Source organism: Aythya ferina (assembly GCF_964211825.1).
Source record: "Aythya ferina genome assembly, chromosome: 10".
Lineage (NCBI taxonomy): Eukaryota > Metazoa > Chordata > Aves > Anseriformes > Anatidae > Aythya > Aythya ferina.
This window is the reverse complement of record NC_140306.1, coordinates 16,143,638-16,159,579: the sequence shown is the minus strand read 5'-3', so window position 1 is coordinate 16,159,579 and position 15,942 is coordinate 16,143,638. Positions and strand designations below refer to the sequence as shown.

Here is a 15,942-nt window from a genome sequence, read left to right as displayed (position 1 = left end):
TAAATCTTACCCAGGCTTCTCATTCACTGGAAAGCATACATATAATCCAGTCTAGTCGTTATACAGAAATTGGGCAGCCAACATCTTTAAGAAAAAAGTTACAAAAACCTAAGTCCCAAATACATTCTTTAAAAAGGTGAGTAATGATGTCACCTTAGATGATCTCATTTAGGATGAGGTTGTAGACTGTAGTCACTTGCCACCTTCATTTATTCACCATGAGCAGTAAAGCAAAGTCATTCAGCTTACTATCAGCAATCTTACTTTCACAGAAGACAAACTGGACTTTTTTTAATGTGAAAAAAGTCAATACAAATCAGAGTCCTATTTGATTTTCATGTCACTAAGTCAATAAAAAGATAAACAAGCTGTCTTAAAGGGAAAGGTAGAAGGCAATGTCCAATATTCATTAAACTGAATGGGTCAGTGATTCAGTAGGTTCAGGCACTGACATTTTTAATACTGATAGCGGTAATTTTATGTATACTGAATGCCAGAGACTTGATTTACTTCAAATGAGTACTTACAGACTTTGGTATGGTCCAGTAAAGCACAGTAGTTGCACAGAACATTTATTTATAGCTATTCCTACTAATATAGTGTGATAAAAAAAAGCTTTGGTTTATATTCATAGTTAGTGTAAAGATGAAAAACAGCAATGGAAAAACATGCTAAGCAAGACTCGGTTATTCTTATAAAACGTTTTTCTCTGTCAATACACTTGTTCACAGTTTATGTAACCTTGTTCTGAGGAAGCTAATAAAAGCCCAGTGAATACAGCTGTATGCAGGTAAACCTTCTCACAAATTCAGCGTTCTGTACAGTAGCAAGTTTCAACACTGATTAACAAAACTACTGGAATGCAGTGCAACTTAAACATGACTTCAGTCATCTAAAACTAGCCAAGAGCATCCTCAGCCGTAAAAGGGTTGCCTGTTGTTTCGCTCACTGATAGACATAGAGGTTAACACTAAAACATCTGGCAAAATAGGACTGAGCTTTATAAAAACTGAAAACTCAACACTAATTTCTTCTAAAACCTGCTTTTAAATCTGAAACTGAAGCAAATGCACACACCACCACCACCCCAAAATAAATAAAACCACCATAGCCCAATGGTATCACAACCCAGTCATTAGCACTCGGTATGGACATTTTCAGGTTTCAAGTTTCTTGAGGTTTCACCTGATCCGTACGGAACGCTGTGCTGTAGGAAGTAGGGAATTGTAGGGAAGTAAAGTACTCTGAACTCAGGGAAGCGAGTTTGGAGATGAAGCAAATTTATTTTTCCAACAATTGAAGGTAAGGAGCATTTTAAATCAACAACCACACACTTCATGAAAATCCAGCTAGTATGAAGGAACACATTTGGGTAACCATTCAAGTTAAGTAAGTTTCAAAGCTACTGTAATATGGTGTACATATCGTAGAGCCTTGTAGGTAACCCATGGTTTAGAAAATCAAAGATGCCCCCTGCATAAAGGACAGGCAGAGAACAGCATCACTGAGGTACTAGTCCCATTTCTTTCAGGCAAATTACTGCATAGATATCTAGGGTTAAGGAGTTTGGACATTTTTTTTGAACAGCTTTTACAGTATTGTAAGGTAACATAATGAAAATACATTGTATTTGAAACCAAAGAGCAGCATATTAGACATGCACTGGTAGAAAACATCCTGTGTACAATCTGAGATGTTAGAAGTACCATACACAACTTGGATGTTAATCGAAAAGCATACTAATCCAATTTAAATTCATTTTTGTGGAAAAAAGTCTACATGGTCTTATTCATAAAAATGGAATCCTCAACATTCAGCTGTGGTGGGTATAACACGAACATATACAGTCTTCATATTCAGGTTCTTCATGGAGACGTCCTTTGTGATCTCTAAACCAAAAAAAAAAAAGGGGGGGAGGGAGACAGTTAGTGTTCTTTCCAACAAGTGAAACCATCAATGCATTTTAATGCATTTTTTCTTTACTCGACAGTTCTATTCATTCAATTGAAATGAGACTTGGACAGAAACTGCTCAGTTCAAATTCCCTCCTGTTAAAGCACAGTGCATCAAAGAACTGCCACAAGCCACATGTTAGGCTCACCGGTGCACGAGTTCAAGGCACTGTTCTAGGTTACAAAGTAGACTTTTTTTTTTTGAAAGCGTATGTCAGCCCACAGCTCCCAGCTTCCTATCCACAGAGAACAACATCTAGTCAGAAAATTGCTTTATAATGCAATAATGTGTAGTCAACAACACAGCACAATGCACTGAAAACCATAGTCCCTTATAAACCTTATGTAAGAATAGGACAGAGCAGAGATCTACCTCCTCTTGTATCCCATCACTTACAGCAGTTGGAACAAGATGCTTGTGAAGGAGTACAAGACGATGCATACAACTTGAGTTGAATACGTAAAGCAAAGACTGTAGTAGCAACATTAGTTTTTAGCAGATGCTATCTTGTAAAATATGCCTAAAGAAATTTATACTGCACCAGATTGATTTAAGTCTTTTCATAGCTCTCTGCATATACCTTGGAACAATAATAGGATAAAGACTCACCAACGGCCCTTTTATGGATGTAGCGTATTTCTAACAGGCTGATCCACAGTTTATAATTACTTATGAAACATGCACCCAGTAATCCTGCCTCACAGCTAAAGAAACAATGCCTTACAATTACAAAGAAGGGGAGAACTGGAAACCTCTATTACTATTCTTACCACTGTACAGAGAGCATTTTTTCCAAAAAGCAAGATGCTTGCTAGCTCAGTATTTCCCAACACCCACCAGCTGTAGCAAACTATACCAATAACAGAGCAGAATACTTTTGTTCCAGAGCTGTACCTCCCAGTATTCAAAACAATCTGAATAATATATATACCAGAGGTCTCTTTACTAAGAAACTTCAAAGTGGTAAGAAACTTCAAAGTGGTAACTACAAATACATACACTGAAACCAAAGCAAAAGAAATTTGGGGGTTACTGTGGAACTGCACACTAGAGTCCCTACAGACAACATAAGCAAATAAAAGATAATTTTAAATTTTGGCACTGGTGTTAGCACAAGTGACAGATTAATAACATTCAGATATTTGGGTATTTTTTCTGTGGAAACAATTTTCTAGTGTACTGCACTGTATCACCGTACTGATGTCTGATATTCATCCTGCTCTAACTCGGGCTCGCGTCCAGCTGACAAAGACCAAGGCACAGCGCATGTGGTGGGGGGAGGCAAGTCTGTGAAGCACAGCCATGGAGATAAGGTAAAAGCAGTTTAATTTGCAGTAACATGATGTCCAAGTGGAAACTGCTTCTAGAAAAGGCAGCAACAAGTTTTGTTCCTGTGTACGAATACCAATACGTACTTTCCTTCTAACATTAAGGCACCCATCTTTCCTTGAAAAGTGTTTCATATTTAGACTGAGTAGATACAGTCTGCATCAAACTTCAAATGCCATCAATTAAATAATTGAAAAGTCCTTATGGATCCTGATGGTTCCATTTTTAAGGAGTTCTCCTCCAGTGCAGTGCTCTGCTTCAAGCAGCTGAATACCCATCCACAGAGCTAAGAGGTATAATCCAATTCAGCAATTAGGGCTTTATTCCCTCATTAACCTTCCTCTCCTTTCCATGAAAATATTACAGCAGTCTGTAAAGAAGTTACTCTGGTTTGCAGAAGCAGACAAACTATGAACTTGGTCTCAAAGCTATGTGTGTTTTGTTGTTTTTTTTTGGTTCATTTATTCATTTATTTTACTCCACAATTGCCAAGTCGCATGGTAAAAAAAAAAAAAAAAAAAAAAAGAAAAACAACAAATCTCCCAAAATCTCCAATCCCTGCACACTGAGACATTACATGAAGCTACTTCTTTCAACAGTATTTAAGAGAAAAATTACTATTAGAAATTGGAAATTTGACTCAGCAACAAAACGTGATGACATGCTCTTTTGTGGTAGTCCCTCTGAAGGAAGGCTCTGCAGTTGGCATGCCAAAAGTATTGCCCAGGCCCCAAATATCTCCTAACCAGCTACCTGTGACTCGTGTTTCAGTCTTAGGAACAAGCAATGCTCACCACTTTAACATTTGGTTGCCCTTGATCTGTGTAGTTCCCTTCCAGCTGAACTATTCCAATTTCTAATTTAAATAAATGTCCTTCCAGTCTTCCAAAAGGAAGGTGGAACAGATTTGTTTCTGAAAAGTTGGCAAGCTTTCGGGCAATAGAGACCAGATGCCCAGCTTCCTGTGGCTGACAAAATTTATAAAGGTAATATTTTAAAAACAGTAACTCATTTTCTGTCATGTGGTTATTATTTTTTCCCTTTTAAGAAGACATCAGCCTTTCTATTCATTGCTCGTTATCACTGAATGTTACAAATGGTTAATAGAAACTTTTATTATTATTATTACCAGCTTTTATTTTTAGAGTAAGCCATCAAAAAAAGACTCAAATTTTTGTTTTGAAACTAAGATCCTGGAATATATTGATAAAATGCTAAACAAGGGATTACAAAACAGCAACTACACACAGTCATTAATTGAACTAATATCTGCCAGAGGCATCAAAATATGGTTTATTCTGTATGCAGCATTTATCAATTAAAAAGATGTGAAGATGAAGTATGGCCACTTCAGTATTTATACCATAAAGAAAACTATGAAAAACAGCTTCATGGTGAGGTAAATCTAAGATAACAGAAACATAACTCTATTGCATAAGCATGTGTTAGCTACAAAAATAAATCTCCAGGACCAAGTCCTCTATCTTCTGAGCCTCAATATGACCAAACGAGGTATTTTGGCCTTTGAAGACTTAAAAAAACAATATTTCAGATCGTCATGAATTATCAGTTTTACACTATTTAAAGCTTAAATAGTTCTGGAGAATTCATACTACAAATATGCTACAGTGATTCTGTTGATTTCCCTTTTAGGTAAAGGCATTTTAAAAATCCTTACTTCAACTGATACTTAATGGCTATATATTGTTCTGTTTTGTCAGTTACTGCACACTTTAAAGGCTAGAAACTTTTATACAACAGTTATTTCAGCAGCTTAACTAAACCATACGCTGCCGTGAACCTGTTTGCCCTCTAACAGTGATAGAAACTAAAAATCAAGCAGTAAGTATACCATCAATAACTCCTGAATGGCTACATTCCTAGTCAGCAAAGTTGTACAAATAAATACCTTTTTTGTTTATGCAACCGAAGTGTGGTTGACATACTTAGCTCTTACACCTTGTGCTGTTTCTGAACACTGCTCTACGCTTCTGTTCGTTAACCTCATTCAGCACGTTCTTCTGAGCGTTAGTTCAAACTATCACTAGAAAGTGTCATCAACGTTTGAGATTCACTTTACTTACAAAATGGCTTTTGAATAAGCAGAGTTCACGTCACATGAAATAAAAGAAATAAAACAACCCTCCAATAAAAACAACAAAATATACCCTACTAATGCTAATTTTAATCTCTGCCACCCATCTGAGGATAAACCCTAGTTTTAAGGCAGCTACACTCCTACAGCAGCTGACTGGTACCTCAGGAAGAAGCTCAACCCATCCTAAAGATTTGAAAACTAGTTTAAACAGGATGGTTAACTTCTGGGCAGGTACCCTGATGTCATTAGGTTGCGTGTGATGTATCCCTCCATACTGGGTTTCCATGGCAAGGTTTTGGTAGCAGGGGTGGCCTCTGTGAGACGAATCCAGCAGCTGCCCCATGGCAGACAAGAGCCAGTTTCAGCTGGCTCCAAAGGGACCTGCCACCGGCCAGAGCCGAGCCAGCAAGCAAGGTCATTTGTGCCTCTGTGAGAGCAGATTTAAGAAAAGGAAAATAAACCTGCTGCATAACGGCAGCTGGGAGAGCAAGGAGTGAGAAGCAGCCCCGCAGCCCCCCAGGTGAGTGCAGCAGGAGGGCAGGAGGTGCTCCAGGCAGGCAGCAGCAGTTCCCCTGGTGGAGCAGGCTGTCCCCCTGCAGCCCATGGGTCCCAAATGGAGCAGATCTCCACGCTGCAGCCCCCCCATGGGTGGAGGAGCCCCCGGTGGAGCAGGTGGATGTGGCCTGGAGGAGGCTGCGGCCCATGGAGAGCCCCCACAGGAGCAGGCCCCGGGCCGGAGCTGCAGCCTGTGGAGAGGAGCCCACGCAGGAGCAGGGGGTCTGGGGGAAGCTGCCGCCCATGGGGGACCCGTGCTGGAGCAGTTTGCTCCTGGGGGATGGACCCCATGGGACAGAGCCGTGTGGGAGCAGTGCTTGAAGAGCTGCTGCCTGTGGGCAGCCCCCGCAGGCTCAGTTCGGAAAGGACGGCATCCTTGGGAGGGACCCCATGGGGAGCAGGGGCAGAGAGGGAAATAGTGCACACAGACAAAGCCTTAGGGACTGACTGCAGCCCCTATTCCCTGCTCCTCTGTGCCACTCAGGGGGAGGACGTAGAAGCAGGTGGAAGGGCAGAAGGTGTTTTTAGTTTGAGTTTCTCACTGCTCTACCTTGTTAGTAATAGGTAATAAATTACATTAATCTCCCTATGCTGGATCTGTTTTACCCATGGTAATTGAGTGATCTCCCTGTCCTTATCTCAACCCTCGAGGACTTTTCATCATATTTTCTCCCCCTTCCCCTTTGAGGAGGGAGAGCGAGAGAGCAGTTGCAGTGGAAATAGCTGCTCTGCTGAATAAAACCACCACACCCTCCAAGCAGCTTGTAAATCATGCCAGTAAGATAAAAAGGGAGACAGAATCCTTTGCACAATTTCATTCAAAGTTGCATTTTCCTGAGTATATGAGAAATACCTGGTTCTGTTTATTTGCTTTTACTATGTAGTTTCCAATCCATTCTTCCTGTCAAATATAGTTGCATATCCTTCTCATGTCCACCTTTTTAGCACTACAGGTCATGCATTAGAAATTTCTAAGTCTCCCCCTCTGTGTTTTTCAAAGATTCTTTAGCACTTGAGGTATGTGATTGTCATTAAAGCTTTCTACTTCCCAAGTACTCCAAATAAAATGTTGCTGCCATAGTCAACCAAGTCTGACCTACTCAAACTACTCTGAAATAGATCTGATATACTCTCCTGACCTTTTCTGCAGAAGGAAGAAAAAATCTGCAACTTGAGTATTACAGGAAGAATTTAAAAGGTTCTTAAAATATTCACACTTCAGATTCACTCACTTCTAGAAAAGAGATTCACTCTGAGTCACAGCAGCATGTAACCACCAGTTCCATTTCTGACTGACTTTTCTATTTCAAAAGGAAGAAACTTGCAAAAAAAACTTGGTGTTGGACATTTCATAAGGTAAATACATTAAAACTTCGAACTTGCTAATATATTTACGTGCTCAAAGAATTTTTTTGAATAGATTATTGAATTACTTGGCAAAATTAGAAGCCAATGTGTAAACAGAATGCATTTAGTAATTAAACTGGGCCTCAGTTACAGGGTTATATTGGCTGCTCCTCAACAAAAAACTTCCAAGTATCCTTGAACAAGCAAGTGAAACGTTTGTGCTTACCCTGAGTTTGTGCTTCATCCAGGAACAATTTTAGCCTTCTGCTTCTGAGCCCAAAAACTTTTGCTGTTTCATGTAGAAGACCTTGGTATGTTAATCCGTTCTGACCAACGGGGTTTTCCATTAGAAGAGTTCCCATTGTTCCTTTCTGACATTCTAAACAAGATAAAGAGTTACATAACTACTGATGAAGAATGATACTGCTTTATCTACCTCGGTAAATCAAAATTTAGGATTTGTTCTTACAGTTCACCACCATTTCTTTATAGTGCTTCAGAATTAGCCGTTCCAGCTTACCTACAAATAACCACTAAATATGTTTATAAACTATAAACTCATAAGTGTAAGTGATTAACAGCTTGACAAACAAAAGAAAATCTTGTAGAATTCTTTACCATTGTCAAACGGAGGACCTGGAAACTGGAAAACATGAAGTATTTCAGCAGGACACAGAAACCACTAACAACTACGGAAACTCCCAGAACAGATTCTCATGATCAAAACCCCAATTAAAAACACATTTTTTGCCCCAGGTAGGTTCTCAGTAATGTCTATAGGAATCCACATGGACAGGCAGTCCAGAAAGGACTCAGAGCAGAGCTGAGATGAAGAGCAAGTTACCAAGAACACAACTTTTCCCATCAAAGGTTTCAAAGCAGAAGCAGCCTAGCAGATTAGCAGCTGGAAAACAATTAAATGCACTTATCTATACTCCAGACCAGACTAATAATACAATTCCTTTGCCTTTTAAATAGCACTAAGAAATGTTTTACAGACTGTTTACAATGCCTTGGTAAAGAGCAGGCTTATCTTTCATCTTCCTATTCTTTACTGGTCAGTTTTAGATTCAACATTTTAAAATAAGCTGCACAGGTGAGCAAACTGTCAGAAACAGGGAAACAATGCTGAAGGGATCATGTTTAAATGCCATTTGTTATCTCAAACTAGCTCTTCACTTTTATGAAAAGGCAAAGAAAAACTAAACAATCACTGTGTTTATTATAAAGTACACACTAGAAGAAAAATAAATGAAATCACCATCTGCAAATTGAAACAGACATACGTATCTTCATCATCAAGAGATAGTGTCTGAAACAGATCAGAAAAAACTCAGCCTGTAAGCAAGGAGAAATCAGTATCCAACATACCTTGTGGTTTTGCATTTACTAACTGCAAGTTGATATACTGGCAGAGAAGAGCATCAGGAGAGTTGGTCAGAGCAGGTGCTGACCCTGTTGTCACATGTAGAGTCTTTCCACTGAGAGTAAGCAAGTCAGTTTTATTTATCAGTTCTGAAAAAGAAAATGAGACCAGTCAGGCCATTACAGGGAAGCCAAGGTCCAGCTCCTGCTCAGTTAGCTGACAGAGTCCTGCTAACTGATTCTGCTGTGGAAGCATTTGCAATTGCTTGCTCAAGAAAGGGTATTTCTCCAGTTTGACAAGTGGAATTTATGCGGGGGGAGGGGAAGTATTTCTTAATATTGCAGAGAACCTAATCTGCTATGGAAATCGGTTCCTACATCTCACTTCTTATACACATAAATACATACATGATTACTTATAAATAACTTAAGCAAGAAGTTGCTCACTTAAGCCGTTTCTTTCTCATTACATTAAAACCTATGATCTTTGCCTCTACCCTGACTTCAGTAGCTGAAGCAGGGCTGGATTTGTGTTACCACGCAATGCTGAGACACTTCCCACATTAAACTTCAGGTAACAGTAAGTGTACAACCAGTAGTAGCTGGTTAGATCCCAAATAACATCCTTTGCATTGATATTTGCATTTAATGTCAACAACAGCTGATGATTCAACAGATAACTCCAGTCATGCATATTTAGAAATTGGTGGACATCAGACACAAAACAGGACTTGCATCTCATTTTTTTCTTAGAAGGATTTGAGATGCAATACCGGCACCTTGGAAGCACTCAGATGAGAAACAAATGAGGTACGTGAGCCTTCATTGTACGCACTACCTACCGGAGCAGCTAGCTGCCTGCCTACCAGAGAGATAAACCACCACCACCCTGCTGCGAGGCACAACACTGAAGAGAAAGAACATCCCTCTTTATTGCAGCTACAGAAGAACTCCAAAGACCAAATCTAGGAAGAATTAACGAATTTACTATCTTGCAAAAATTGCACACTGTATACAGAGCAGGCACGTGTCATCTCCTCCAACAGGTTTTCTTTCCCTATCAGTACTGTTTGCATGTCACAGAGCCTACGGTTTACAAAGCTTTTTTTCCATCAGTTCCTCTAAATGATTTTGAAAGATGGAGAAATTGCCTTTTTCTTTTTTTTTTTTAAGGAAAAAAAAAGGAAGTTTGTAAGTTTAAAAGCAAAAAAAAGAGGTGAAGCATTCTCACAGGCTATATGCTCTCAAAATTATGCCAGCTGCCAGAGAACAAAGCGCAATGCAATGTGGAAGGTTTATGAGACTGCCCTAGAGAAGGAAAAAAAGAGTATTTACCATTTCCACCCTTAGACTGCATCTAAGAAAGAATTTTGACTTAAGAAATCTCAGGTTTTGCAGCGTCTACACGTTAAGAAATATATTACGAAGAAATCTCAGCATTCTGTTTTAATGGCACAAAATCCCTAGCCTTTAAAAATCATCTTTTTAAAATATATATATATAAAAAGCTTTAAAGAAAAAGTAAAAACTTCATTGCTGCATCTAAAATTGAATTTTCATGAATGAGGTAATGGATGTATTGTAAGATAGTGGTCATCTGCCAGCTAACTGAACACTTTCCTGGTTTGTCTGAAGAGCAGGCCCAGGAGGAGCTTTGCTTGTAAGTAAAACCAAAATGGTTTTATTTAAAAGAAAGCAAGAGAAAACAACTAACAAGTGAAGGGTAAGTAACAAGAAAAAGGAGTCAGCAGTTTCTTCCTAGCATAACTCTGAAGTGGCACTGCTTGCCATTTACTTGCCATTACCAGGCAATAGCTGTGAGACCACACCAGGGAGCAAGGAGCTTCATGGAGCAAGACCCCCAGCCCAAGTAACTCACAGCTCAGCGCCGTTACACAGGGGCCACGATCTGTGCAGGTCGATGCACATCAACAGGGCACAAACAGCAGTCAGTGCAATTTGCACATTTAACACATCGAGCACTTTGCATTACAGGACCACTGCCATTTTCACAAGGAAGATCCCATGGACAGTGCTATCAATACACTCAGTTCACATGACTCGAATAACTAATAAATGAGACAAGTGGGTCATTTCTTCATATATTATGATACTCTTGAAAGGAAGCAGATGTTGAAAAGTGCTCATCAATATTAAAATTACTTTTAAAGGCAGTTCTCCCTGCAGCTGAGATTTAAGTGGTAATGCTCTCTGCTAAGGTACCTTAGAGCCTTCATGGCCTTTTAAAAATTCAAAATAATAATAAAAAAAAATCTTATTGAACTCCTGTTCAAAAACAATGATAAGAAACAAAAAATAGTTAGCCATCTGAAAATCATAAAGACAGAATAAGACATGGACTAAAAGATTTTCTAGGGAAACTCTCAGTTCCACCCTCTTCCTTCTCCCCTCCCTGCCTTCTTTTAAATCCTAAATGATTTATGGACTCATATAGTCTAAGAAAAATAGATTTGTTTTAAAAAGGTCTTTTTCAATATGGGCTACTTCCTTGAAAGCTGAGTGCAACTCAGAAGCTGTGCACAGTAAGAAGTGTGTAAAGTTTTCAGCTATCTAGAGCAAAAAGAAACTCACAGACAACTATTCTTATGATCCAATTTGAGCCCACCCTCTTTCCTTTAAATAACTTAAACAGAAAAAAAAAAAATTAAGAAAAAACTAAAATGAGAAATTCTGTTCTTGTTTCTGAAGACCATTAGAAATCCCAGAACCTTGCTCAGTGTTTGTGCAGTTACTCAAAATACATCAATTCACTGCTGGGGAGGAAATGTTTATCCCATTATTTCAATGTTCTACTGAGAAAGAGGGCCTTGACATATTTTAGCCTGCCTTAATACAAGAACAGCCTGATTTTATATCATTATGCAACCTTAAGTAAATCTTCATTACAATTAGAAAACAAGATAATAAACTACTGCAAGTAAAGTGGAGGGGCCTAGAAACCACAGGAAGGAAAACAAGCAGCCAGAAATATGGTTTTACTGGGTCACAATTTTATTAACACATGTGGGACCAATTCAGCAACAATTCGTCCTGAGTGCATGACCTTTCCTTTGCAACTCCTCTCAGAGTGGCTGATACCAGCTCCTTGCCTTACCTAAGGAGCTCCCGGGCCTGTGGCGAGGCCTCACCTAACATCACCCAAGCAAAGGCTGGGTGGATAAAGCCAAAGGATTGCATCTGAATTGAACCAGACACCAAGAGTTGCAGCTCTGTTCTCTAACATCCCTAAGAGCTATTTTCTTTTTACATGCTTGCATTCAGCCCTGGCTCCACTGGGAGCATCATCTTCTGCTCATCAATACTTGTCCAAATTCTCTGCCAAAGTAAATTTGATAATCTAATCTTTCCAAGGGAATTTCCATGTCATTAACAAGTCAGCAGGGAAAACACCCTCTTTGCCTTGACCACTTACAAAGAGTAAAAGATCAAAATCAGCATGCCCAGCTGGAAAGCTCAAATGCAAACAAAAAAAGTGGCACGGAAAGGGAAGAAATGAAGCCTTCACCACTACAGCAGAAAAAAGCATTTGAAAGAGGGGTAAACTAAATAAGGATCCAAACAGCTTATCATCTCAATAAGATGAAAATTTCCCAACTCTTCTTGGCCTTTGCAGGTCATGTCTTAATATCCACGATGGTTCATGAACCATACTTGTACACATCCATCCCTGTAGGGATGTACTGCTATGAAGTGTATCACTGTTGTTCAGAAAATGATTTAAAGGAATACCATTTCCTCCTTTAAAATATAAACTCGGTAAAGATGCTGAGGGACTCAAAGGTTCCTGTATATCATCCATAACTGAAAGCCAAGAATGATCATTTCATATGAGAAACTATGCAGTTCAAGTGAGCACAACTTGGAAAGAGCTTTTACATTAAGCTAAGTGGATTACATCAGAGAAAGTTAAGATATGAAAAGGCCCAAAACATTCTTGCCAACATGCATTCAGGAAATTACAAGTCACAAAACTAGAGCTGTTCTTACTGACATTATAGACTCAGGTAAGTCTACTCCCCTACTGGTATCATTGGCACACAAACTGGTGATCCACAGCAGTCCTGTGTGCAACCCAAAACAGCCTTTTGCAAAAGCCAATTAAAATATCTCCTCTTACATGTTGCTTCAGTAGTACCTCTGTGAAAACACGCTAGCAAAGGTTTCTACAGCTGTCAAACTTCAATTTTTGTGGTATTTTATCATTTCTTTGTCACTCATCTCAGACTTTATGTTGTTAATGGTGTGGAAACAAATGAAGTTTCAACTCCAAGATGTGCCTGTAAATAACCCTAAGAACATAAAAAGGATTTACTGCTACTGTCAAAACCTATCTGAAGTTGTATCACAGCACAGACACTTCAAGTACTCTGCATTCTGTATCCATTCACTAAAACATTTGGTTAATATTATTTTGTTCTCGGTGTGCTGATTTTTAAGATGTCACTTTTGCTGATGTACTGGAATATTACATGTAATGTAATAATAAAACAGCATCTTCATCTCAGAGAAGAGAGCGCCAGCTTGCTGGTAGGATCTCAGAGTCACTAATTGCAACATCTTTCATAATGTTTCTCTGTCTCAGTTATTTTATCTTTGTAATGAACTGAACTATGATATAACCTGCAACTCTATATATAATCCATAGAAAGTGCTTTTTGTTCTCATGCCTTAACAGAGGTAAAGTTCAAGCTGCAAAAATATTCAATAGATTTTCCTAAAAAGAAAAAAAATGCAGAGATCCTCAGCTTTCTCTAGGGTGAAAAATAGAATGATTTTTTTCTCTATACATAGGTACACTTTGCATTCAGTTTAAGTTCTCACCCTGCCCACTGAGGCATTGGGGAAAAAAATGAAATCATGCAAAAGCTGATGACAGCTTGCCATCAACATATAGCATAGCCTGGACCTGATAGAGACATTTTCTGAAATAAATCAGAGTTTGTCCTGATGAAAGCTGCTATGGAAATAGGTTAACAGAAGAGATGAGCATCATTTTAACAGCAGATTTTGGAAACATTCTAACGTGACTATAAACAAAGTCTCATAAGTTAAGTATTATAAAGCAGAATATTTCCTTGTGCATTTTCCTGTCAATTTTGTGTGTGTGTATATACATATGTATAAATTGTACAGTAAGTAATTCCTGGCTGCTGCTAGGAAGACTCAATTTTCCTTGTCATACTCCATTTACCTGTTTTTCCATTAAAAACTGTCAGTTTTGAATTTTTAAGACCAAAAATGCAGGAGACAGCATCTACAAGCCCAGTGAAGTTCAAGGTATTATCTCCTTTTGGATTTTCCAGCAGCAACACACCATCTAAAACAGAAATTATGAAATTAAGATACAGTTTGCAAGAAACATGAATTTCAATGATTTTCTAATGAGGTTTTCTAATGACTTCCAGCAAATTACTAAGCTAATTTAAAACTGACAACACTACATACTTCCAGAACTTTTTGTAGAAAGAGGGAAAGAGAGAAGAAAACAGGAAAACTGACTCGAATGTATTGCAGATTTAGTTATATTTGTTTTTATTAACAAAGTTACTGTTGCTGAATTATAATCCAGTATTACATTGATTAAGAAGTGGCAGACTGTACGCCAAGATGTTCACCAGGTTAGTTATCTTCATTAATACAAACATGATACAAAGCATAATTGCACTGACAAAAAATTTTAAACAAATTTAAGAAAAAGATCCAGAGTACATTTAGTTTGTTCTCATTTTAATATAAAACTCAGCCTGGTAATACTTTTAATAATATCACTATACTGACTTATGTAATGTACTTTTGACTATCCAAAACAGTTTATTCTCTAGTTTAAGTATTCTTTTCAGTTCTATCTTTTTCTTTTTTTTTCCAGAAATAGTATCTGGTCCACAGAAAGGCATCTCCTACATATTACTACATAAAGAATTTAAAATTCTCAAGGGACATACTCTGAGCCTGGGTGAATATACGCACACAAGTTTGTATACGCACACAAAAAAATATGACTATTTTTTACTTTTAATAAACTCATTTTGGAGAGCTATTGAAAGCTGCTTTGAAAGAGAGCATCTTCTTGGCATCAACATTCCTCACTCCGTTTTCTGAACAGTCTTTTAACACACCACCACAGACAAATCAAAACGGGTACATTCCTACCTTGCTCTGTCCCATTAGCACAGACTTTGAGGTTGACGTAGGCACAGGCTGGACCAACACGCTGGCACACACCACCTCTGACAAGTGTAATTTCTAGCTCTGATCCCTTCAGCTAAAAAAATAAAAAAATAAATACATATATTGCTTACATATTGTTTTGCTGATTTTTTCTTCAAACTTCATGAATATTTTTGTCTTTTTTATACTAAACATCACTCATTTTATTAAAACAGCAGATTTTGCCACTTCTTCCTTCAGAAACAGTGCTCCAAATATGAATTGATCTTTAACTTAAAGATGAATCAGCATTTAACATGTGAAAAGAACAGAATAAAGTGCCTCAGTGTGACTGCAGTCTCTCAAAATCTAACCCCAAAATGAATATACTTAAATGATGAAGACTCTTCCAGAGGTAATTCAGAGTATCTGAACACAGGATGCTGCTCTCAAGTTGTCTTCTGAAAACTTCATCTGCCTGCACTGGATACAGACAACAGCCAGGGCTACAAGTTGTCCTCATATTAAGTCTACTGCAGAAACAAATGTATTTTTTTACAGGCCTTAAACCATAGCTTTGTTAAGACCATGTTTTCTCAAGCCCAATTCTCTTCCTGAGCTAAATACAGGTTGATATTCCTCCTGAACTTATACCAATTTTCATGAGAACAGCACTCTAAGTGATCACCTAAGTTTAAATCCATAATGAAACAGGTGTCATTCAGAAATCACGTACAGAAACAACTGGTAGTATGTTGCTATTTAAAACCTTTTTCTTAAATAAATATAGAGCACAAACATGGAAATGCTGCTCAGCGCTGAGCTCCTACTGCAACCTAGAGAAAGACTGATGGAGCAGCACATCTTGTTTTGTGCTTACCTACTTTCACCAGCAACTAAACATTCATTACACATGGAGCTGCTTTTCCCTCCCAATATTTTCTGAAAAAACAGCTGAAGTTTCCAGCTGTCTTTCAGAACAAGCCTCTGAGAAGGATTCATAATTAATGTTCTTTATATAACATTGATCCAGGATACTTTCACAGAAACACTAACCCTGAATGTAATCAAAATACTTCCAGAACAAATAGACTGCTTTTCATTTTTGTCCCAGTCTTTACACATAT

At 38.3% G+C, this 15,942-nt stretch overlaps 1 protein-coding gene across 2 annotated transcripts in view; it reads right to left on the bottom strand.

Moving 5' to 3' along the window:
- Positions 1 to 1,263: 1,263 nt before the first annotated feature.
- The window catches only part of IARS1 (isoleucyl-tRNA synthetase 1), a 101,887-nt gene continuing 87,208 nt past the window's right edge, over positions 1,264 to 15,942 (bottom strand). For both annotated transcript variants that reach the window (XM_084531472.1, XM_084531473.1), the window contains exons 31-35: positions 14,819 to 14,930; positions 13,860 to 13,985; positions 8,654 to 8,797; positions 7,509 to 7,661; positions 1,264 to 1,889 (exon numbers count right to left, since the gene is read on the bottom strand). In XM_084531472.1, the coding sequence (XP_084387598.1) occupies positions 1,807 to 1,889; positions 7,509 to 7,661; positions 8,654 to 8,797; positions 13,860 to 13,985; positions 14,819 to 14,930 (618 nt within the window). In that variant the 3' untranslated portion in view covers positions 1,264 to 1,806. The remainder of the gene's footprint in view (positions 1,890 to 7,508; positions 7,662 to 8,653; positions 8,798 to 13,859; positions 13,986 to 14,818; positions 14,931 to 15,942) is intronic.